The sequence below is a fragment of the Convolutriloba macropyga genome, chromosome 14, assembly GCF_964194025.1.
Source record: "Convolutriloba macropyga chromosome 14, txConMacr16.3, whole genome shotgun sequence".
NCBI classification, from domain to species: Eukaryota; Metazoa; Xenacoelomorpha; order Acoela; family Convolutidae; genus Convolutriloba; species Convolutriloba macropyga.
This window is the reverse complement of record NC_134481.1, coordinates 17107683-17131852: the sequence shown is the minus strand read 5'-3', so window position 1 is coordinate 17131852 and position 24170 is coordinate 17107683. Positions and strand designations below refer to the sequence as shown.

Below are 24170 nucleotides of genomic sequence, written 5' to 3'. Positions count from 1 at the left end.
GTGTACTTTTCTTGATCTAAGGTTATTCCTTTTCTGTTTTTAGAATTCGCATTCCAAGAAACCATTCAAGATCTCTTCTGTCGTCCATTCAGAATTTTGATTCTAGTGAACTTTCCAATTTTTTGATCTATGTTTGACTATTTCCTGCTATGACTAAGTCATCAACCCAGGTTAGAAAGAATTTTTCATTTTCTTTGTTTTTAGAAAAAGACAGTAATCGTGTTTACTTCTCTGAAAACCTTGCTGAATTAGAAAATTCCTGATACCAGTTTCTGGTTGCTTGCTTCAGTCCATTTATTGATTTTTTAGTTAACAAACTAACTTGTTGCCATTGCTGTCTAACTTTTCGAAACATTTTGTTCCCTCTAAATAGACTTCTTCGTCCATTTTAGGAAGAAAATACTCTGCTTTACATCCATTTGTTTTAAAAAGAAGTTTTCGGTAGCTGATAAAACTAGTAGAATTTTAAAGGTTTCAGGTTTGCTTGTGGGAGCAAAAGTATCCGAGTATTCATTTTCCTCAATTTGTTGTTTTATTCAAATTCTTTTGCTGCACAAAGAGCTTTAAACTTATCGATGTTTCTGTTTGAGTTATGTTTAATTCTGTCCATCCACCGGCCAGGAATAACATTTTGTCCTTTTTCTTTTGGCCCTGAGTCCCAAGTTTCTGTTTCATTTAAACTCTCTATCTCTGTTTTCAATACTTCAAGGCATTTGTCTTTTTGTTCCGAATTAATAGCATTTTTAAATTTTTCTGAAAACTCTCCGTTTCAGTTGTCTCAACCTCTGAACTTGAATCGCTTGAGTTGCTTATATCCTGAAGTTTTTCTCTTATTTCGTCTAAGTCTAGATATAGAAAGCTGTCATCTATGTCCTCGTATTCATTATGAAAACTTGTTAGATTGTTTTTATTGAACCTAACTTTTGTAGAAGGGAAAATTTGCCTAGTTTTTATGTTCTGCAACAAATAATTTGTTGTGTTATCAGAGTAACCAATGAGCAGGCACTTTGTTGCTTTTGGATAAAACTTTGATTTTTCACTGGCGTCACGATGTTTTGAATGGGCTACACAGCCAAATATCTTTAGATGGTGGGTTCTCGGTTTTCCAACGAAAAATTTTTTGAAGACTGACTTTGTATTTTTGTCTTTCACAACCAAATTTCTAGCATAACAAGCTTTATCTACAGCTCGAACCCAACAGATTTTTGTCAATTTTGAATCTATTAGAAGGCATCTTGTAGCCTTTACTACGGTTCTATTAAAACGTTCTGCAACACCATTTTTCTCGGGTGTTTCAGGAACTGTAAATTCACGAGCTATTTCTTTGCTTATGCAAAATTTTTTACAGGCTTTTCTGTATTCTGTCCCATTATCAGTTCGGAAATTTTTTGGTCGGCCATTTTGGGCTACATACTCTTTGGAAGTTTGCAATGCCTTCGTTTTGTATTTCATAAATTCTACTGCTGCATAGCCACTGAATTCATCTGTAAAACTGATTGGATATCTGTTGCCACTTATACTTGATGGACTCACTGGTTCATTAACGTCAGATTAAACATTAAATTCTTTCTAGTATTTGAGTTGCTGTGTTATCACTCACTTTTGGAACAGGCTTTTTCAAAATTTTTCCCTAAGGACAAGTTTCACAGAAATCTGAAGCTTGGGAAACATCATCTGTTGTATTTGCTACATCTCTATAGTTCAAATGTCCAAGTCTTTTGTGTCAAAGTTTTGCTTGACACGCGCGTCCACTTAAGTTTGAAAAATGGTGCTTGTTTTTTTTCTGTATTGTAAGAAGAACAATTTTCCTCTTCTTATCAGTCTGAAGCTTTCTTTGCTTCTGAATTTTAGCACTGACTTAGCTTTTGTGTGAAATACTCCGTATTGCTTTTGAACTAAACTTGAAACTGAAGTTAAGTTTGTTTTGTACTCTGATACATGCAGAGCTTTTTCAAAAGTCAGTTTATTTAGCACACCTTTTGTGTCTCGGGCTTCCACATCTATATCTCTTATCCCTTCAACTTTTGTTTTCCCTCCATCTGGATTGTTAACTGTGGTTTCTAGTTTTTGGTGATTTTTAAACCATGTTTTAGTATCATCATGTGATCAGTACTTCCTGAATCTATTACTAAATTAGTTTTTGAAACTTCAAATGTGCTTTCAGCGCTTAAACTGGATGCTCAGCCTTTATGATGACTTTTTTGTTGAAGTCTTTATGCACTTGCTAGGTGGCCTTTAGCCTTGCCTATACTACGTACAGCGTAGTCCTTTTTGTAACAACTAGTTGCTAAATTTTAGGTTTGTTACATACAAAACACAATCTAGGGTTTTTGGAACTACTAGGCTTAGAAAAGGTCTTCCTAGGATCTGATTAGAATGAAGAGTGTATACCAATTTGATGAGAAGCATTTTTTGCTGACATAGCAACGTTCTGATCCTCCTCCACATAATCTCTACTGTCTGCGGCTCTCTTGGAATTTGGTGAGACGCTTCCTCAGTTCCAAAATGTTCTTTGCAGGATTGAATCTCTCCTGCACAACAAAATGCTCTTATCGTTGTAGAAGACCGTTCAATACCATTTCATTAAGCAGCGTCTCAGAAAGCTTCCAAGAGCGAGATGCAAGCGGGTGACCAACTTTTGCGCTCTGATGAAGTACTGGTGGATGGTTTCGTCCTCTCGAAGTTGTAGTCTGGGGAACTGCCTCATCAGACTTATGACTAGATATTTCGTCGATTCTGAAGCTTTGCTGGAAAATTCGCCACGCTTTCTGACCATCGCCGAGACCCCTGTTGTTCACACAGTCATGACAAATGAGCATGAAGCTACTGGCGTCTAATGTCACCGCCAAGTAGCACGAGATCTGATTTTTGCGGCTCTCATCTTCTTGTACAGTTGTAGCTCTAGCTTGAGTCTGTTCTCGCATTTGAGCATTATTGGTATCTTCCCTCAGTGGTGTCGGCCTGTCAGGTAGCTCAACTGTGTCTGTGAGCGTTTTGAAGAGGCCATAGGTTTGTGCAAAGGTAGAGAAACGAGTGCTCCATGTTGGGTAGTCCTCTGCCAACCCACTAAATGCCATCAACTTCAAACTATTGTTTGATGGTTCCATTATGAAGTTTAAACTTCAACTTTTCTATCAAAAATTCTCAATTAGTTTTATACACGAGGGAAATCTCAAATATTATATCTTAAAACTCTCGTGAATCTAGAAGAGCTAAAACTGCCACCACTGACACTACAATCTCAACCAAAGCTCTATTAGAGTATCAACGGTCTGATGGCTAGGCCCATAACCTGTTAGCAGGATTAAGGACACGGTAGCGCAACAACCCCGATGAGGCGAGACGAGTTTCGGCAAATTAGAGATTGAAGCTGTTTAAGCTCAGAAGTTGTTAGAGAGAATAAGATAAATTAATTTTAGGAGATTCAAAAGAGAAAAGAAGAGTGAAGATTTTAACAAAAATCAGTTGTATATATAGTCTGAAATATAAATAATATATTTACAGTTTACATTTGGTAAATGGTTAATGTATCAAAAATCAGGCGATTTTGGGGCGTATGAGTGGGCGTCATTTCATTATTAGATGCAAAAAATTTTTGAAAGTAATAAAATTCGTGTTAATTGCATAACAACTAAAAAAGTGCAGAAGCACTGACTAGGCAAGCAAATAGTAAATATTTCTTTTAATGAGGAATTTAGGAAGCTTCTGTTCGTTTTTTCAGCCATTTGTCCAAAATTTACAGGTAATTGAAAAATTAAAATCCATAACTTAATGAAAAAATATAATATTGGTTGGATGCGTCTTAGATGTGCAATCTACAATGATCAAACGATTGTACCTGTTTTTTAAGTAAACCATTTTGCATTATAGTTTCCTCTTTGAATTTCTGGCAAATAAATCTAAAATGGGATTATGTTTCCGCAGTATTTTAAAGCTCAGTTCAATATTTTTGCATTCTTAATCCATCACTGTTTCTGGGAATAATTTATGTAGAAAGATAAAAACGTACGAAGAAAATAGAGATACTCTGCCATGATTTGTTTGAGACGTGAAGAGAAACCAAAATCAAATGACTACTGCAATGTGTAGACAAGAACCCACTGCAACAGATAATTTAGCGCTCTGTAATTCACAAAGAATTTGGAACCATTTTTTAAAAACACAATTTAAAATCTTGTTGCGACTATATTTAATGGGCAGTTCATTTTTAACTATTGAAACAGAAATTGCTAGAAATGTTTAAGCAAGGCATTTTAAATCCATTTTAAATTTTGTACGACGGCGCTATTTCTACAGAAAAGTGTACGGTAAAGTTCCCAAAAAAAGAAAAATTTGAATCGAAAAAAACTATGATTTAATGTCATTTTATCTATTGTAATAGGAAACTTATGTTCAACTGCTTTGTTTTTTTAACACAGGAAAAAGGATTAATTGAACAGATGCTATAGGCTTAAAAAACTATCGTTCTGAACACAAACATTCGTGAAAAATTTAATTTAAATTTCAGTGTTTCTTCGTTTTGTATTAGTTGCATTTTGTAGTGGGAAAATGGAGATTGTGGAATCCTTTAAACCGAACAATAATTCTTGTTTGGCTATGGCGATGAATGATCAACCAAGCGTGATATATGCAAGAACAAAAAAGACAGGTCTGCGTGAAATTTCAAAACAAATAACTCTCTTCTTAATCCACAATTAGTATCGAGAGGGGCAATTCTGTAATTAATCACAAATTAGGCTTCATGTCATTTGGCGTGATGGCCGAGAGGTAAGGTGTGTGATTGACACCCCAATGATCGTTAGTTCGATCCCCTGCCTCAGTGAAGCTGTTTTTGTGAGGATGAGCTCTTACTTAACCATAGCTTCAGGTTGACCATAGCCTGACCAATGTTGCAGCCAACATTAATAATTGTGGTTTCTGCGTAATCGCAGCGGAACAGCATTAGGCCTACAGTAGCCTGTTTTCAACTGCCCTTTTTCTTATTATTCCCCACAATTCAGACATAAAAAGATCAGTCTGAAGTGTGGGCAATAATAAGAAAAAGGGCAGCTGAAAACAGGCTACTGTAGGCCTAATGCTGTTCCGCTGCGATTACGCAGAAACCACAATTATTAATGCTGGCTGCAATGATGGTACCACGTGAAAGTTTCAGACGCAAAAAAGCGGCCATAGTCACCAAAAAGAGCAGTCATGCTCACTAAATGAGCTGTCTGAGAGGTGGGGAATAATAGAAAAAGGACAGATGAGAACAGGCTACTGTTAATGCAGACTCAAAGCCTAATGCTGCTCCGCTGCGATTACGCAGAATCAAATTTATTTATTTCGGTAATTAGATAATGTATCCGTGGGTGGGAAAGGTCGTTACTACGCAAACAAATTTTGTAAAGAAAAATTCTGACCATTATTGGCTGGAAGGTCGGAACCACGCAAAGGTTTCAGACGCAAAAAGTCGTCATTATTCGTCAAAAAATAGCAATGATGTTCCTGAAAAGGAGCATAAATGCTATTCCTGAAAAGTAACATCAGTCTTCTGTTAATCCACCTTAGGTTAAAATACCTTATACTGTTCCGCTGCAATTGCAGAATCGAAATCATCAATACTTGATCATTTGAGTAGTGTGTGTTTCTTCTTTTCAAGGTGACGGGGTTCTGCGCTTGTTTGCCCTACTACGGGGGCAGGAAGTGTGACGAGTGTGGGGAGGGTGAGTGGGGTGATCCTCTTGACAAGTGCCACAGCTGCGACTGCAACCCATGGGGCTCAAATTCAAACCAGTGCAGTCGGTCAGTTAATTTCGTTTTCTCACTGTAGTCAGCCGGAATTGACATTACAACTCAAAAAGATATTAAATTACTACTTCCTATTTTGATGTTGGTGTACTCATGAAAAGTTGCACTCATATTTCAAAAAAATGTACTTTTAAAAATGAGATTTTGTTAATAATCCTAAAAAAACACTGAAACATAACGCAAAAATTACATTTCAGAAATATATAGGAAAAAATCGATCTCTTATTTGAGTGGCCATGTATTTCTGAAAAAGATTCTTTTAGTAAGATCTCGTATGATTCTTTTAGGATTAATGGTTACCTTGCAATACTCTCAGAAACTTGTAATATCCTTCACTATAACCATTTGGAGCTGTCCTGGGAGATATCTAAGATTTTTATATAGGGGTCATCCCAAATATTACAGCCATTAATATTCCCTTCTTTTTTCCAGATACTCTGGCCAGTGTGAGTGCAGGACGGGAGTGAGGGGACAGAAATGTGACGAGTGTGAAATTGGCTACCAGGGCACTTTTCCAGCTTGCGAGCCTTGTGGCTCCTGCTACGATAACTGGAAACTCATTATGGACGATCTAAAACGTAAGCAACTATTTGGGATCTATTTTTTTCTTAAACATTTAAATTAAAAGTTTAATCATAAAAAACCACAAAAATAAAAATCAATATAGCAAAATTTTTATATTAATATTTATGTGTGTAATTACACCTAATTCCTTTCATGTGTGACTCACCTTTCAGATCCGTTGAGATGGTGTTAATTCTTGTTTGCTCCCTCACATATAATTATTGTGTTGATACAGGGCACGCGTTTGAGAGTTACAAATAATATGTAACCACAAAGCGGGGGCGGGGGAGGGGAAGGGGGTTAACGAACGGAAAGAGATCCGCCATGCAAAAGTGAAATTGCGTCAACTAAAATATTGTACCAATAGCTGAGTCAATAACGTGAACGGTCCGCATGTTTTGCCAGATTCATACCCCTATAACTTTCTCTTCAAATAATTAAAATACAACTATAACCAAACTTAGACAAACTTGCAAAAGAAATTATAAACACAGTAATTTTTAATTATTATTTCCAAATGTATTATTTCCAAATGTATTATTTCCAACTTTTGTCGGTTCATAAATTTGTGTTAAAGTTGTTTGAGAGTAAAGCTTAACTCAATATTTCAGGAGAATCAGATATCCTGGCAGATAAAGCAGCCAAAATAGAGAAGTCTGGAAGTGTGGGGGAGTACACGAGAGAGTTCCAGAAGCTAGATGGATACATTAGAGATATTGAGAAGTTGTTGGAGAGTAACAAGGAGGCAGCGGACAGACTCAAACAGCTCAAAGACACTGTCGAGAGCTCTAAGTAAGCATTTCTACGAACCGAACCACGCTACCCTGTTCTATTAAACAAAACCCAAACTGCTTCCTCCCACGCTTAGAGGAATATAACCATCATTAACCCACCTGTCTCCAACTTCATAACTTCATACACTCTAAGAAAGCGTTCAGGGAAAACTAAACAAAAATTTAGGTAAATTTACTTGATGTGTGCCCGTATTTTGGCATTCCTGAAAACAATCTGCATGTCAGCTGCACGAATCTTAAGTTTTCGGACAATTTGACGGAAAATTGGTTGCACTTCCGGCACAATTTACTTGTAATCCATTCGCTCAATCCAAAACAAGGGTATAATAAGCAAAAAACTTTAACTTTTCACGTAATTTAAATTTCTAGCTTTTTTCATGATAACGTTACAACTGGGATTGCATAGCATTAGCGCGTATTTGTATCTATTGATCTGCAGGAAAGGCGTATAATAGAAGATCCAGGTAGTCATACGCCTGATTAAAACTCTTTCGTGGAAAAACTTTATTCAAAAAACTTCTTCCTACTTAAGCGTAAGAGTTTGTAATACTTTGTAAAACGCGTAACACTTCTCGTTTTTGTCGAAACTAAAACCAATTTTCCCAGAAGTTAAAAGACATCATAGTAATATGAATAATTAAACAGATTTTGATTTTTAAGAGAGTTTCTTACATAATTCTTTCTGGCAAATATTCTGTGCGTTTTGTTCTTTAGTGTTTTCAGTTGTGAAGAAAAACATGCCTATGTACGTACGTCAGATAAACTGCGTGCATGTATGCAAAATCGGGTGCGACTAATGCAGATATTGAACATCTGAACGCTCTGGTACCTTTCACTATACAGGAAAACTTACTTATTCAACAATTTGTGTGAACACTGGCAGTATAAAAACCAAAATTAATTTTTTTCCAACATTTTTGTTAGCAAAAAAATGATTATATCCTATGGATTTTCAATAAATTAACGGAATGTGTTTGTTTTTCTTCGTATATAAGCCACTGAATCATGGTAATTCCATAACACTCAGCACTCTGCCATGACAAATGAAGAAAAACGACCGTTCTCTTCTGCGCAGATGCTCTACAGTTACTAAAGGCTAAACTCAGCAATTATTCAACAACTGAACGTGAACAAAGAATGAGTGACTTCTGTCCAACCTGAGTCAAACTCAGGCTGAATATTCTCTGCCCAGAGGCAAGGATGTTACTGGCCTGTTCAGTGACTCCCCCATGCTACAAAATTTACAGAGTTGAAATTGAAATTTTCGAAAGCAATATATTTTAAATTAGCATGAAAAGCTAAAATGGCGAACAGAGCAATTTTACAGTAAAAACAATAATACAGTAATGGGAGGTATGATTTCATGGGTCATGGGTCGTTGATGGAGAACACCGCCCACAACCCAATCCCCCACAACCCAATCCCCCACAACCCAATCCCCCACAACCCAACCACCCCCCACAACCCAACCCCCCAATCATGTGGCAATAAATTATCGTATGTGCCAATGCGATAGCATTATCCGTGGAGTTCTGTGACATGATTTCGAATCGTATGTGGTTATTCCAAGCCAATTCGAAACAAATAGATGCTCCGGTTGATCGCCTGGTGATGCTGACAGCGGTGTCAGTCAATCTCTGGAGGCGCCAACGGGTTCGTCCATCCCCTCAAAAGGCTCCGATCGTGAAGATAGCGTCTCAAATTTATTCCCGATTTAGGACACATCTTTTTATTCACGCCACCTTTTTTGATTCTTGATGCGAGCATTTTCCGATTTAAAATTTTTTTTCTCCAGAAATTTGAGAATCAATAAATTTCTGCAGCACAACTTCAAAATGAAGTTAAATGTACAGCCAAAGCGAATGCAAGTGCACGCGCTACTTGAAAGTTATAAATTATTTGAGAACACAACTTAAATGAATTGATTAATCTTTTGAATTTGTCGTTTCAGTCTCAATTTTTCGGATATAACATTGTTTCCATTTTGGAAGGTTGCGAGCAGACTTGCTGGAGGAGGAATTGGTGAAATACGAGGCCTCAATTGAGACCCAATCTGGTGACTTGGACCGACTGCGTCTACAGTTGGACCAGGCTAGGAGAGACATGAACGAATCATCCAGGAGAATAGAGATCCTCAAGGCCAAGAAAGACGGACTAGCTGCCGATTCCTTATTGGGTAATCAGAACTGTTTTCTCTATCCTGTATCGAAGAGACATTGTTAAGCAGCGCTGAATCATGAGAATCTCAGTCTGCATTTTTACACTAGTCATATTGTGATCAGGTTATTTTTTGCTCTATGTTCAGACTAAACTTCAGAGCACAAAAATTGATGTCGGAAATCATTCTGAAAACAGTTAAAATTCGCGTTCTTGCTTTATCATGTGCCTTCTGCTGTTCCAGCCTACCACGAAATAAACTGATCCAAGAAAACGACGTCGCTTAACTGAAATTCCTATAATTAATAGTACCGTTTCTAGACCAATGTTTTACTGTACCTTTTGGCTTGCACAGTGGCCTTGCAATTGCAGTTATTTTTTCACAGAGTTATCTTTTCCATATTCTCAGTTATCTTTTTTGTATTCTCAGGGGGTATAAATCTTTAATAGATGTGAATTTTAAATCCCATTCGATGTAAATTGGATGTTAGAAGATTTTCTGGTAGCCATCAAACTAAAACCTTCTAAATCATTTTACTTTCACAGGTATCAAAGACCGCATCTCGAAAGCCAGTGAGATGTCAAAACAAGCTATGGCTGATTCTCTATCTGAAATGGAGAGCCTGGTGTCAATTGAGAAGCAACTGGACTATATTGAGAGACAGTTGACCTTAATTGACCCGACACAGTACCAAGAGACCGTCGAGGAGTTTCAGGAGACGTTCGAAGAATTGGAGACTCAAGTCAATTCTACTCAGGTCTTCATTGCAGAAATGACTAAGCTGGTAAATTTACCTTATTTTCATAAGCATAGCTAACAGTTTTTGTCCGCTTGGTTTGTTCGATAGGAAGATAACATTAAAGTCTATTACTTTTTAATTTCAATGAAGAACCTGAGAAAAAACGACTAACAATTGCCAGAAGTAAAATGGCCGATTTCAATTTTGAAACTTGTAATTTTACAATTGGAATTTTACAAACTTTCGAATCTATTGACAGATGTGTGGCGGGGTGGACCCCACAATTGGCTCCTGTGACACTTGTGGTGGTCCCCGCTGTTCATTCTGTGGGAATACTCCCACTGCAGAGGGCATTGTGTTAGCCACGTGCAAGGGTGCTACCACTTACTCAAGGAAGGCAGAGTCAAAATTGAAGGAGATCATAGCTCTGCTGGATGCAAAGCTGACACGAGCTAGAGAGGTTCTTCAAGAGGTCAGTGCCAGAGAAGCAAACTTTATTGACTTTTTTAATACCGGTCCTCAGTTATCCAGTGAGATAATTTGGAATCTTCCCTCCATTAACCCCCCTCCCCCCCCATTTCTAAAAAAAAATCAGATAACAAAAAAATTTAAAAAAACAAAAAATCAATGTCAAGAAGCCGCAAGTGAAAAAAAACTACTAGCCAGTAGTGAAAATTTGGTTCAAAAATAAAAAAATAGGACTAGAATAAACTATGAATGGATTGGAAAAACCATTTAGAAAAAAATCCGATCCAAAAAATCGAAAAAACAGTAAAAATCAGAGTGAAATTGCCGCATGTGAACAAAAAACCACTACCGAGAAACCGAATTTTTGTTCAAACACCGTTTTCTCACTCTACTTTAAATTTAGAGCGAAAAAATTTCACGCCGCAAAACCACTCGCTTTTTCGCTCCGTTTCCTGTTTCGGCGTGACCAAAATCACTACTCCAATTTGACTTCAAAAATCATGAAAATGTGTGAACAGATCTTTAAAAAAACATAGCAGGACAAGTCCTGACGTACAATTCAAAGAATTTTCATTGACTAAACAGGAAAACTAGACCAAGAATGGACTATGAGTGAATTGAGAAAACAATTTTAAAAGTAATCAGATCAAAAAATAAGAAAAAACAACAGAAAATCAATGTCAAAATGCCGCATGTGAACAAAAAAACCACCAGCGAGAAATGAAAATTCAATTCAAGCAGAAAACTAGGCCTAGAATGAGCTGTAAATGGATTGGGAAAACCATTTAGAAAAAAATCCGATCCAAAAAATCGAAAAAAACCAGTAAAAATCAAAGTGAAATTGCCGCATGTGAACAAAAAACCACTAGCGAGAAAGCGAATTTTTGTTCAAACACCATTTTCTCACTCTACTTTAAATTTAGAGCAAAAATATTTCACGCCACAAAGCCACCCGCTTTTTCGCTCCCTTTCCTGTTTCGGCGTGACCAAAATCACTACTCCAATTTGACTTCAAAAATCATGAAAATGTGTGAACAGATCTTAAAAACATAGCCGGAAGAATTCCGGAAGCGACTCGAAGCACCAAAATTTCACAAAAAGCTAAAGCCATTACCTTTTGTTTTAAACCCTTAACTCATTACCTCCGCGGGTCTGATCTACAAATCGGTGAAATTTAAACCACTGTCACCAAGAGAAAGAAAATGCAGCAAATTTTTATTATTGAAAACGTTTGGTAACGTTAAAAAAGTCTGAAATTTTTAGGATGGTCAAAAAACTGATAGCCTGACAAAGCTGATGGGGCCATCAATTGCCCTCAGATAATTAATGATTCTAATCTCAAAAAGATCGCGAAAGCAAGTGGCAGATAAAAACTTTTCAAAAAGACAGGAAAGTCAAAATTATTCAAAAAAGAGTGCTCAAACTTAAGAATCAGAGAACCACTACAATTAGATTTCTAATCACGGCAATTAAGACAAAAATAATACATGATTTTTCCTTGTTGTATATATGCTAGACAACAAGATTTCATACTAATTCAAAAATTAAATTATTCATAGAAAAACAAAAGCAACAGAATAATATTCAAAGGCAAACAATCGTCTAAAAACAATACCCAGCCCGGAATAAAATTGCAATGAACAGTAATAAGTCGAAATGTTGGCAAAGACTTTCTAGCAAACTCCCAGTACTGCCTTATTTTGAATTAAATCAATTGCAAACCGAAGAAACCAAGATCTAAGAAAAAGCTGAATTAATTCAATTTTTTAACAACTTAAAAAATCAATATAACGAAAACCAAAGTAGGTGCCAGGAAAAAACTAGAATGATACAAACGAGAATGTGAAGAATGTGGACACAATGTTAGGAACACCGTAACAAAAAGACCAATTCTTGATTTTTGAAAGTTAAAAATCAAGTTTAAAAAAATCAAGAAAAACGAGTACATTTCATTGATCAGCATTCGAGACATAGAAAATACAACGAGTCATTCGAGACAAAAATCCAGCTTGCTGAACAGAATAAAACAAGAAAAAGCAGAATTCAGACATACGAAACAATGAAACATTTTGCAAAAAAGTGGTCAAAAAATATTTAAGACTGCATTTATGAAAAAAATTTATCTGTTTTTTCAAAAACTTAACCCCAAAAAATAATTGAATTTTTATTGAAACAAAATTAAAGTCCCTCATCTTCCCCAAAATACTATTTTTAGTAATTAAAAGCAAAATACAAACAAAAAACTGAAAAAAATGCAAAAAACTACGAAAATCGGATTAGCAAATGTACATTTTTTTGAAACAAAAAACATCGAGGTAGAAAGAGGCATTGAGTATATGATATATTTTGACAAAAAACAGCTAAAAGATCCAAAAATGAAGAAATTAATAGAAAAAAAGCCAAAAATTAACTAAAAAATCAAGAAATATGTGCCAATTTCGCATTTGCAACGCAATTTCAGGCTATGCAAAATACTGTGCTAACAATTTCCCGGGTTTACATTTCAACATAGCATCGATTAAAAATTATTTCTACAAAAAACCAAATTACAAGCAATAAAACTAGGCCACTTAGACGAAAAAACGGCTAAAAACGGTTATCTATATGTGCCATTCAGTCAAAAACTACTTTTCAATGTCAAAAAGTCATTCACTAAACGCAGCGCATGATCAAAAAACTTCTCTCGCTCAGAAAAAATTAGTTCATACTGCAATTTTACTCGCTTTCGCTTTTAGGTCAAAACATCGTCTGAACGAATAGTACTTCCGGTAAAAAAAAACCTTAAGAAAACCAATACTCCTCTTCGAGTCGTAAAAAAAAGACAGCACCCCAATACAATTCAAATTCTTTGAATTGTAAAAAGACAGCGCCCCAATACAATTCAAATTCTTTGAATTGTAAAAAAAAACTTGTTAGTGCTAAGTTGTTTATGTTGTTTAATATGCTAAGTTGCTTATTCTAACCATCAAATTTTTTCAAAATATTACTAAGTAGTTTTTGCACTGTTCGCTCTGGAGTGAAAACATTTGCAGGTGAACGAAGCTCTCTCATTGGTTGAAATCACTTCACTGTCAGCAGAGGACTTGAGAAGGCGAGCAGAGGACGCACAAGAGATGGCTTCTAATTTGAACAAAACCTTCACTGACCAGTTGACCTCTATTGCTGAGCAGAAAGCTCTTAGCTATAGATACCTGGACGATGTCTCGAAGCTGCTCAAGGCCATTGATAACTTCCAAATGCCAAACATTACGCAAAAAGATATCGAGAGTAAGTTTGAACACTTTGGAACTTTTGACGTCACAAAATTCGCTTATCAGTGTGGAGAAACAACGCAAACTCATTTTTATACTTATTGCAAGAGCTCTCACTGTCCTTTCGTTTGCTTTTTCTTCTTGTGCAAATTAAAATAACGAATTGAGCAAAAAAAATTCAAAAGATTAAAAAACTGGAGTTGGAATCGGAGAATAATGTGCCATTTCTATTCGCTAGTTAGTTCAAACATCCAACAACAAATATTTCCATGACCAGTCTTTTAAACGTAAAACTGTAGTGAATGTTTTTCAGTCTATGAGGCCGTCTTGGCATTGTCCAGTTTTCCATTTTTTCATTGGCGTCATAGAATTGATTTCCCTCGTTGACAATGGAAAAAACCGCCCTCGTGTTTTCAACATATGATGGGCAAAATGAAAGCAAAAACTCTGGGACTTCGTTTCAGTTTTGTAGGAGAACACAAATCTTTTATAAATTGTTTATAAAAGTGATGAGATGCAATTCAGATGGACTCTTTAGCTGGATAAAATATGCTCCAACAGTTCTGCTCGCACGTTCCGCCTGCTATTATACAAAATTCAACCAGAGCAACACTCTATCAACAGTTTTCACTTCTTTGAATTAACAGAATATCATTTCTCTTGAGTACAACCCTTGTATACAGCTAGCCTCTATAAAACCCATATATATATATATATATATATATATATATATATATATATATATATATATATATAGCTTCTATATATATATATATATATATATATATATATATATATATATGTGTGTGTGTGTGTGTGTGTGTGTGTATACATATATATATATATATATATATATATATATATATATATATATATATATATATATGTATATATTATATATATATATATATATATATATATAATTTGCAACCCACTTTGAACAGTTTTCATCCATCATCGAACAGAGATCATCCACCTTTTACATAAATCTGTTTATACCCCGAGGTTGGTTGCAGAGCAAATCAGCGCTGAATCAGTCCAGAGACATTCTGTTTTTTGGTGGATGGCCGGAACTCTGTTCATATCCCAATTTACACTGGCTAGTCAGGATCTTAAATGTTACCGGAAGATGTATGAAGCTTTGATTCATCGGGTAATTCACGTGTCGAGACCATGCCGCTCATAAATGGAGGCCTAGATAGATCCCTTATAGATATGAATGTGGGTTGATTTTTGCTTCTCTGCCTGGATACTTCAGTGTCAAGATCTTCGGATGTTCATTTCTTGGTTAATGTTCCTATGGTATGCCGAAGCCCACATAATGCAAACTCTTTTGATCGTTGCCTGCTGTTCGTGCAGAATTTACGTGCTGTATTTGGGTTGATCTCTTTCTAAATTCTATGAGAGAGAAAAACAGTTAATGAAGTGAAATTAGCTCTATAATCTATATAAAGTTAACAGTGCATAAGTTCAACACATTTATCGCATTCAGGCCAAAATCTTGTTTTTTTTTGTGCATTATACAGAATTTCAACACTAGTTACCACACATGTAATAAAACGATCTGTGAATGGGCGTTCATTTGCACTATTTCCTCAATTTTGCGGTTAACTAAAATTTCGAGAAAAACTAGCAGTATACGCTATAAACTCAGTTATTTATGCGCCCTTCTGCTTTGAAAAATTGATTAATCGTGAGCTGTACTCATATTTTTCGAAGATTTGTTTTTGAGAGAAGTGATTGTTTGTTTGATTAGATCTTGAGCGAGAGATGCGAAGTATGGAGGCACAAGTTGACGAGATGGCCAAAGTGACTCAGCAGATGCAGGCTAATGCCTCTCTTGTACGCACGCTACTACAAGACGCACTTACAGCCCGGTAAAGAGGCCATACGAAACGATACTTAATTTACAAACAGTACTGACTTCTGTTTTACTGTCCTGCTTTGTTTCCGGTCTTTTTCAGCCCTCCTTCATTTACCTCTGATATCATTTATCTTGATATAACTAGGAAATTTGTCAGCAAAAATGTCAAAATTTGGTCTAATAATCGAGGAGGGGTCGAAGGGTCGAAAAAATGGTATTGCAATGAAAAGTTTGTGGGGGTTGAAATCAAATACGAGCTAAAATGTGACATATTAGAATTTATGGTTTATATGAATCACGTTGAGAAGCAGCAGAACCTACTATATTTTGTATACATATAGTTTAAAGGATCAAATATAGCAAAACTAGGATCTCTTACACCCACAGTGCCGTTTATTACTCCCATCTTGGACATCATCATCACCCTGCCTTTTTAAGGTCAAAGAGAAGTAGTCATCATGACTGCATAATGCATTGAAAGAAAAGGGCGACCCCCCGAATCGGTCTCGGTTTTTCCGGAAACGATTGTGCTGAGGCAATCCACAAGGATATATTTTTGTTGATTGATTGATTTTTTAGTAAGTTAGCTGAGAGTGTGATGTCAGATGTGATGAAACTGATGAATATGTTGACTGATGCAGTTCAATACAACAACCTCACGGAGCAGGCCATCAATGACACGAAGCTTCTCCTCAGCCAAATGGGCGCAAAAGTTGATGGGGTAAGTTATTAATACCCAGGTTGACGTCATAGAACAAAGCTACCTCTGATCCGACCATATTTGATTGCACACCTGTGCATCGTGACTCGAATTACATAGTCTTAAAAAATCTTCGAGCTCAGAATGGTCTCGAAAATGGACTGGAATTTGTCTGATCAGAGGTCACTTTGGTCTGAGATAGTCTAACCAGAGGTTGCTTCAGACTGGGACCTGAATCTGAGTGCGCAAATTTCCATAGTTCAAAAACGACAACAGTTTGTTACAGAACTTTGGCATCGTCGGTTTCAAGTACAAAAAACCCCCGAAAATACTGAAGAGTTTTCTGACACGTCGGTTAAATGCTGATTAAGATGACGATGTCGGTAAAAATATCGTATTTTAAAATTGTGGCCAGAGATCGTAGTTTTAAATGTTGATTTATAAATAAAGCAAAACTTCTTAAATAAAGTCTTATATTCAATTATTATGCACCCATCTTAAGTTATTTGCCCATAACAGTCCCCTTTCACCGGCTAATTTGAACATTTGTAGGGATCGGAACTTGGGCGAAAACATCTAATCACTTGCTGAGGGAAGGAAACTGCTGCGAATATGTAAATTTTGACTTTCTTGTTTTCCCATCGTAAGCAGTTTAAGAGCGGAACTTCAGAGAAAGTGTGAGCATTCTAGTAAGATTTTTGCGCGAAATCAGACTTCTTGAATAAAAATCATAAATTAGAAAAATAAGTTTGAATTGTATAAATCAAAAGTAGAAAACAATTCATGTTGGGTTCATGTTCTTTTCGTAGCTCCGGAGTGACATGGCTGGTCTGGACAAACTGGTGAACCAGACAGCGGATTCTCTCAAATCAGTGCTCCAATGCAGAGACACTCTGGCATCTCTTATGAGTTCTCTAACTGTGGAACTATCTGATGCAGAGGCTGTGGTCAATCAGGCAAATGCAACTGTCGCAAAAACGGGACAGGTGCCGTTTAATGGTTACATTATGAATTTATGAAAAAATTTTTTGGACCTCTTGACCTCTTAGGTATATGAATATGGCCAATGTATTTCGCGCAAGGAGAAGAATGTGATCTTAATAAGACTTTATAATCTCAAACTCATTTTTGAGACAGAATTTGCATCTTTAAAGGTTTACACATTAGCCGTTTTGGCCTTCTTTAATACTCTACTTGCTTTTGGAAATCCTTGGTTAATGTCATTGCACGTTTAATAGTTTCTCCAACGTTTTTTTAGGCTGTTCATTGAAATCAGTAGGACAAAAAGGATAGTTTTCCGCAAAGTTGAGTTGGTTATTGAGTTGCTTTCAGATGATCCATTGCTATTATCCGCAAAAATCCGTAACTCCTTGACATTCACTAAGGAAAAAAACGTGCTAAAAAGCAGGAACCCTCATATCGGAAAATTTGATAGCAAAAGTATAGTAGCTGCCATTTTAAATAAATTTGCATTGCAAATATTGTCAGTTTATAGATCTATATATGAACTGGTTTCTAATTTTTGGATTTGTTCAATTCCTTTTATTTGGTTTTTGACGTTTTCGTGAGCTCAATTGACGGCGAGTGGCAAATAAAATGTAATCCGAAACCAAAAAGTTGCATATTTTTCACCTGAAATTTAGCTTTTTTAATTCTGGCGGCATATTTTGATTCTGGGTGCACAGAAGAATTCGCTTGGGTGCTGAAAAGAGGACCCATCATTAATGTTTACCTGATTGAATTTGAGCAGTACAAATTCTTGCAATTTTGCACTCGAATCTATGTAAGGATCACAACCTATGTTCATACATGTGTTCCTAATAAGGCTTTTGAATTTTACTTAAGTTGCCCGCATTGGAATAATTGAAATAAAAATCGATTTTATAGCGGTTTTCATTTTTAAAAAGTGTTATCAACAAAATCTCTTTTACGGCATCAATTTGAGACCATTTTAACGATTTAAATCCTCTTAAATCTATTTAATTCCGTTGAAAAAATTGCATTGTAGTTGTTTAAAAACCTTTGAAATGCATTTAAAATTGAGCTACGAAAATTCCATTAAATCTATTTTTAATATAGTTTCTCCGCTCAGTGAAAAACCGTTATATTGTTTTAAATTTAAATTAACAATTCATGTAATTTGAAAGTTTTGATTTAACATTTCAAGTCCATCAGATTTCTATCAGTTTCAGTCTATCCACTCCATGCATTACTTTCGCAACAGCAAGTCTATTGACCCAACAGGTGCTCATTGGAAGAAAACGAAGATCTGCATCTGAAATAGAGAACAAAATGCTCCAAGCCTTAAAAAATTCAAATAGTGTATAATTATCATAATTTTTGAATAAAATTATGAATTATACCTGCATAGAAGATATCAAAGGTAGATTGATTGTGCTCATTATTTTAAATTGATTTTCGACTCTAAAAAAGGCCTAATTTTGGAAAACTAATAGTCGAAATCTCTAATTTTTGACTATTTTTCAGCTAAAAACTTTTTGTCTTTTGGTGTTGATTTGGGCTGTGCTTTTGAAAAGAAATTGAATCTGGAAAGAAAACTTATTGTGAAGCCAAAAAAATTAAAACCAAATTTGTTGAATTGAAATTACAAACTATATTGAACGACGAAATCATGCGCGATTATGATGTGTTTTAGCAGTTTTGTTTTCGCATAGCTAAATTTTGCTCAATTCTGATTGACTAAAAATTGGTCGCGAGAAAGTAAGACAACTCTTAAATCGCTCTAAATCCGTTTAAAAAATTACTTGCTATCGTAGCTGCAAACTTCTTTAAATATACCCCATATATTGGCTTATCCTAAATATACCCCATATATCGGTATATATTGGATGTAGTCTTAGCCTGACAAAATATCTCCGTAAAATCGATTGCTTGCTTAAGTTTCACGACCCGGGTGGCTACTTTGAACCAAATACCCATTGGATTAGTGATGTAATGTAAACAACTCACACGATTGAAATCTGATTACCTAGAGTAATTTCTCTGAATTAATATGCACATTTTTAGTGACAACAAAAGAGTTTCTATACAGTTTTGTAGTGTCAAATGGAACACTAAATATGATCGTGCGTACCAATTCAAGTTTAGTTTTTGTGAAAACCTACATACTAGATCAGAAAACTAATTTTTTCCAACCCTTGCTATGTCATGCAATTTAATGCATAGTCTGATCTTACCGCAAGAAAGACACATCGCTGCACCTTGGTCCTTTTGGTAATTCGACTGTTACCTCTTTCTGTTGCAGATAATAGTGCTTTCGTTTTTGTCATTGGAACTTTCCATAACTAGCTGTATTTATGCCCGGGTTCCTTTCATATTGAAAAATATATCTGCTTTGATATTTAATAAAAACTGTGATTTCTGCGTAATCACAGCGGAACAGCATTAGGCCTACAGTAGCCTGTTTTCAGCTGCCCTTTTTCTTATTATTCCCCACATTTGGGACTGATATTTTTTATGAGCAGCATTGCTCTTTTTTTGGTGACTATAGCCACTTTTTTTGCGTCTGAAACTTTCACGTGGTACCATCATTGCAGCCAACATTGGTCAGGCTATGGTCAACATGAAGTATGGTTAAGTAACAGCTCATCCTCACACAGACATCTTCGCGGAGGCAGGGGATTGAACTCTCAAGCATTGGCGTGTGCACCACACACCTTACCTCTTGGCTATCATGCCACGAGGTAATACTTTGATATTTAATAAAATACAGCAGCATAATTAGATTCCACGATGCAAAAATTTAAAATTATTTTTGTTCACCAGCACATATTATGCGCAAGCACAAATTGTTATTTTGATCTCACGAAAGAAACTCCCCACCCAATTCAGGCATGCCTTTCGGCAGTTGTGTTCCTGATAATCCCATCATCAACATAGTGGAATTCATTTGCTCATTTTCCCAAGTTAATTTTCGGACCGCGTTCCCGGAATAGGGAACTATGATTGTACATCAGATGGGGGGGGGGGGTGAAAAAATATTGAAAAGATTGAAGGGGGTCCAAATCAGATTTGATTTCAACTGTGATCATGGTATGTTGGATACAGGATGCTGACGACTTACGCGAAGACTTCGATCGACTAGAGCAGTTTCTGGATGACAAAATAACCGAAACAAATCAAGTGTCTCAGAAAGCCGAAGATGCATTGGAGCATGCAACAGAACTCACCGATGGCGCTCAAGAAGTCTTCGACCGATTCCAATCACGTAAGTTCTTCAAAAATTAGATTTTTGTCAAATTTTTTATTTCGCAATCAATCGTATTTTTTTGTAAGATTTGTAATTAGGTAAATGGGTATTTGTGGCAAAGAAACGAAAATTTTTGCTAAAAAGTCTAGCTATGTTTATGCTTGTTTGAAAAAAAAACAAGAATTGAGGTGAATGCGACAAATGTGGCTGAAACAATTTTGTTCAAAGAGATTTTGTTCGATGGATTGCTATATTTTTGGGCGTAGGGTAATAGAAAACTCGGCTAGGCTAACGCATTTTTTGTAGCCGAATTTTTTGAACTAAAGTTTTGTGGACATTAGGCGAGTACCAAATAAAACACTTATAAGTGGTTCTTCAAAATCCACTGGACACTATAGAGTACTAAAGTGTCCCTAACAAATGTCTCTACAGGATAATAGCTTACAAAAAGTGTCACAATTTTGTTAATATTTAGCATTTGTAGCACTTCGTTTTATGTCCGTCCAGCATTTATGGCACCATTTTTTCTCGAACTTCTTACATCCATTCTCTAAACTATTTAGAATAGAGAAGTGAATATTTTTTATCGTGTTTTCAACTTTTTCCTTCGTTGTTTGCCAAATACTTGCCAAAATGTTATCGAGGGGCAAAAATAATTTGCAAAAATAATACATTTTAAAAGTGCTTTATTCACTTATTTTTTATGTAAGTTCAATGTCATTTTCATTTTTGGGGACATGTCCCAATTTCGTTTAAAATCCCATCCCCGCTATTTTTTTAACTTGATATGTTAGTCACAGCCAATTTCTTTGCAAATAAATTTGTTTTGCTACCAGTAGACCCATGTAATGTTCAACTATTTTGCCGCAATTGTTATCCAGTAATTGCTATAAAGCACATTAGTTTTTTCACACTATAAAACTTTTGCTTAGCGAACTGGAAGTTGTATCATCAAAAAACACCCTTGAAAAAAAACACAATAAATTGATATTTGCACACTATAGATTTTTCGCGTAAAGAACCGGAATTTGTAAAGCCATTAAAGAATGGTGTGCTTGTGTTCTTGCCTGCATTTGTGTATGTGTGTGTGAGTTCAATTTTTACAAGAAATAGAAAATTCAAAAAAAAAATTAATCGCTAAATTTTTAGTAAGTTTTGCTGAAATCACAATTCTTGGGCTTATCGGTGAAAAAAGTTTCAATTTGGACACAAAAGAGTGAATCACATAAAATCTAAACCAATTGTTGAAATTTTGATGACCTGGAGAGCGCAGTGCCTCACCAAGAGGTTCTCTATCTATGGTTAAAAATGCAGTGAAAAAGTTTGATAAAATGTTAAATTTACCGCAATTCTTACAAAAATTTGAAGTTTTTAACACATTCAACGCTTAAAACCGTAAAAACGTCTTGCAATAGGAAAATTTTTCATCGCTATTCTTCACAAATCTTGCTTCATTTTCTGACAAAGACTTTTTCCGGATCAAATCATCAGAACATAAATAGGCATAATCATTCGGGCCTGAGAAAATTTATAAGGTAATAATATTTCTAATAATAATGAAGACTAGTTCAATTAGGCCGGCTTCGCGACAATGAGACTTGACAGGAAACTAACGCTATTGATTTCGAGATCAATTTATCCATTTGATTTTGCTCCGACGAAGTATCCGTTGAAGTGTGCGTCTTTTCATTTAGAAAAAGGATATCTTGTAAGATTTCACAAGACAAAAACTAATCATGTAAGAATACAAGATTTTATCAGGTGAAAAATGATCATACTTAGCAAGTTGAAGGGTATTGTACAAGATCTCGCAAGACAGAATGTTACGAATGTTATCTTACAAGATTCTTGCAAGCACGTTCCGATGGTGCTGTGTTCTGAATGATTTGGAGTTTCATTTTATTCAATCATTTGTTGCAGAATTCATTCAAGTAAAGCGATCTAAATTTACAAAAAAATATGTTGTCAAAAAAGTGCTTACAAACTCGGTAGTAATTGCAACATCTGTTTTGCGCCATTATCTGCAATCCAGGGCAAATCATTATGCACTATAGCAAGCCTACTGGGGTTCGATATAAATTGCTCGGCTATTAATTTCTTTAAAATGTTTTTACTCTATTTTACTTTACTAAGAATTTTAGAAACAAAAAGTCTAGATAAAACTAATTCGTACTTTGAGCATTTCTGACTTGTTTTGTCTTGTTTTGTGTTTATTTGATAGTATTATTTGATTCTTCATTTCAGTGTCAACTTTTTAGCTAATGATATTTTATCCATTCAAATAGTTATTGAAACCCATCATAGAAATCATATGCTGATTGTGTTCAAACGCATTCAATTTTGTACCATTATTTGCCTATTTGGAAGAAAATATTTATCTTGGACTTGCGTTGGCATAAACTCTGACCACAGACGATGCATCGTCTTGCAATTATTTGGTAGACTCTTGCAAGATCTTCAAGATAAAATTTTTCTTGGCTGGGGTTGTATATGTTATTGTAAATGATTATGATATTTCATTGTGTAGCTATCACGGTTTAGGCGGCCTCAAAAATGTTTGACAATCTGTTCTGATGCCCTCCTAAGCTCTAAAAAAACAAAACTTTTACTATTTCAGGAGGACTACGGTTTTTAGCTATTGCTTTCAATGGTTTTCATATCGTGGGATTGTTATTGGCAAATGAACATCTTGCTGTTAATCATTCTAGCCATTAATTATAATCTTTGTCCTACGATTAATTAAAGCTTCATATGAACTCTATACAATAGGAGCGCTTTTTAATTTTGCGTATAATTTAGGGGCCAATTGGGAAAACAAAATTGGAGCAAACCTTGAGAAAAAATTATGGTTTAAAATAGGTGAAAAACAGGGACTGAAATTTTGGGAAAAATTGCGCCAATTTGTTATTTTATTTGAAAGCTGAGTCGGGTATTTGACATTATAGAACAAATTTACTTAGCTTCAGTAATAAAAATTTCAATTTCGATTTATGTGATTGGTTTTCACACATCATCTGAGTCGTCAGAAAGGCGCAGAAACAAGTTCAAAAGAATGATCGATTTATCAAAATTATTCGTTGACTCCGGTTGTGTAACCAAAAAAGCGAAAAATTAAACTTCTGAAACAATCTGTTTGGCTTTTAGTTAACAGACGTCTGTTTGACCAAATACGGAAGTTCAGAGACTACGGCCAGAAGATAGATGCTCTCAATAATCGACTGGAGGACGCGTGGGAGAAGATCCGATACCAGTACAAACTCAAATATGACCCACAGTGCACCAAAATTAACTTCCCGGAATCACTATAAACTATCCAGACAAATAAACAAAACAAATGAAATTTAATTACGACTATAATTTAATTATTATTTGCAATTCCTAAACTATAGTTTCAGTTGAAACGCAAACTTACGTTTGAAAAACACTATGTATTGAAAAAAAAACAGCATCAGGATGTTCAAATACATAGGAATACTTTGTCTAATTTTCCTCTTTTCGTAACGGTCCGCATGGTTTAAGGTTAAATTTTAGCCTTTGAAACGTTGGTTTGCGTTCCAATTTTTGGTAACTCTATTAGATAATGCATATAAACGGCGATAAATCCGATCTTTGGAAATTGACTCCAGCGTGTGTGA

General features: G+C 35.5%; 1 protein-coding gene across 1 annotated transcript in view; it reads left to right on the top strand.

Annotated features, from left to right (window-relative positions):
- LOC142353706 (laminin subunit beta-1-like) overlaps window positions 1-23896 on the top strand; it is a 49187-nt gene extending 25291 nt beyond the window's left edge. The window contains exons 16-27 of the mRNA XM_075406028.1: window positions 5639-5781; window positions 6220-6365; window positions 6963-7143; window positions 9137-9321; window positions 9849-10087; window positions 10302-10514; window positions 13543-13777; window positions 15518-15638; window positions 16205-16346; window positions 17135-17311; window positions 20394-20553; window positions 23680-23896. Coding sequence (XP_075262143.1) covers window positions 5639-5781; window positions 6220-6365; window positions 6963-7143; window positions 9137-9321; window positions 9849-10087; window positions 10302-10514; window positions 13543-13777; window positions 15518-15638; window positions 16205-16346; window positions 17135-17311; window positions 20394-20553; window positions 23680-23843 — 2106 coding nt within the window. The 3' untranslated portion in view covers window positions 23844-23896. The remainder of the gene's footprint in view (window positions 1-5638; window positions 5782-6219; window positions 6366-6962; window positions 7144-9136; window positions 9322-9848; window positions 10088-10301; window positions 10515-13542; window positions 13778-15517; window positions 15639-16204; window positions 16347-17134; window positions 17312-20393; window positions 20554-23679) is intronic.
- Window positions 23897-24170: the final 274 nt, after the last annotated feature.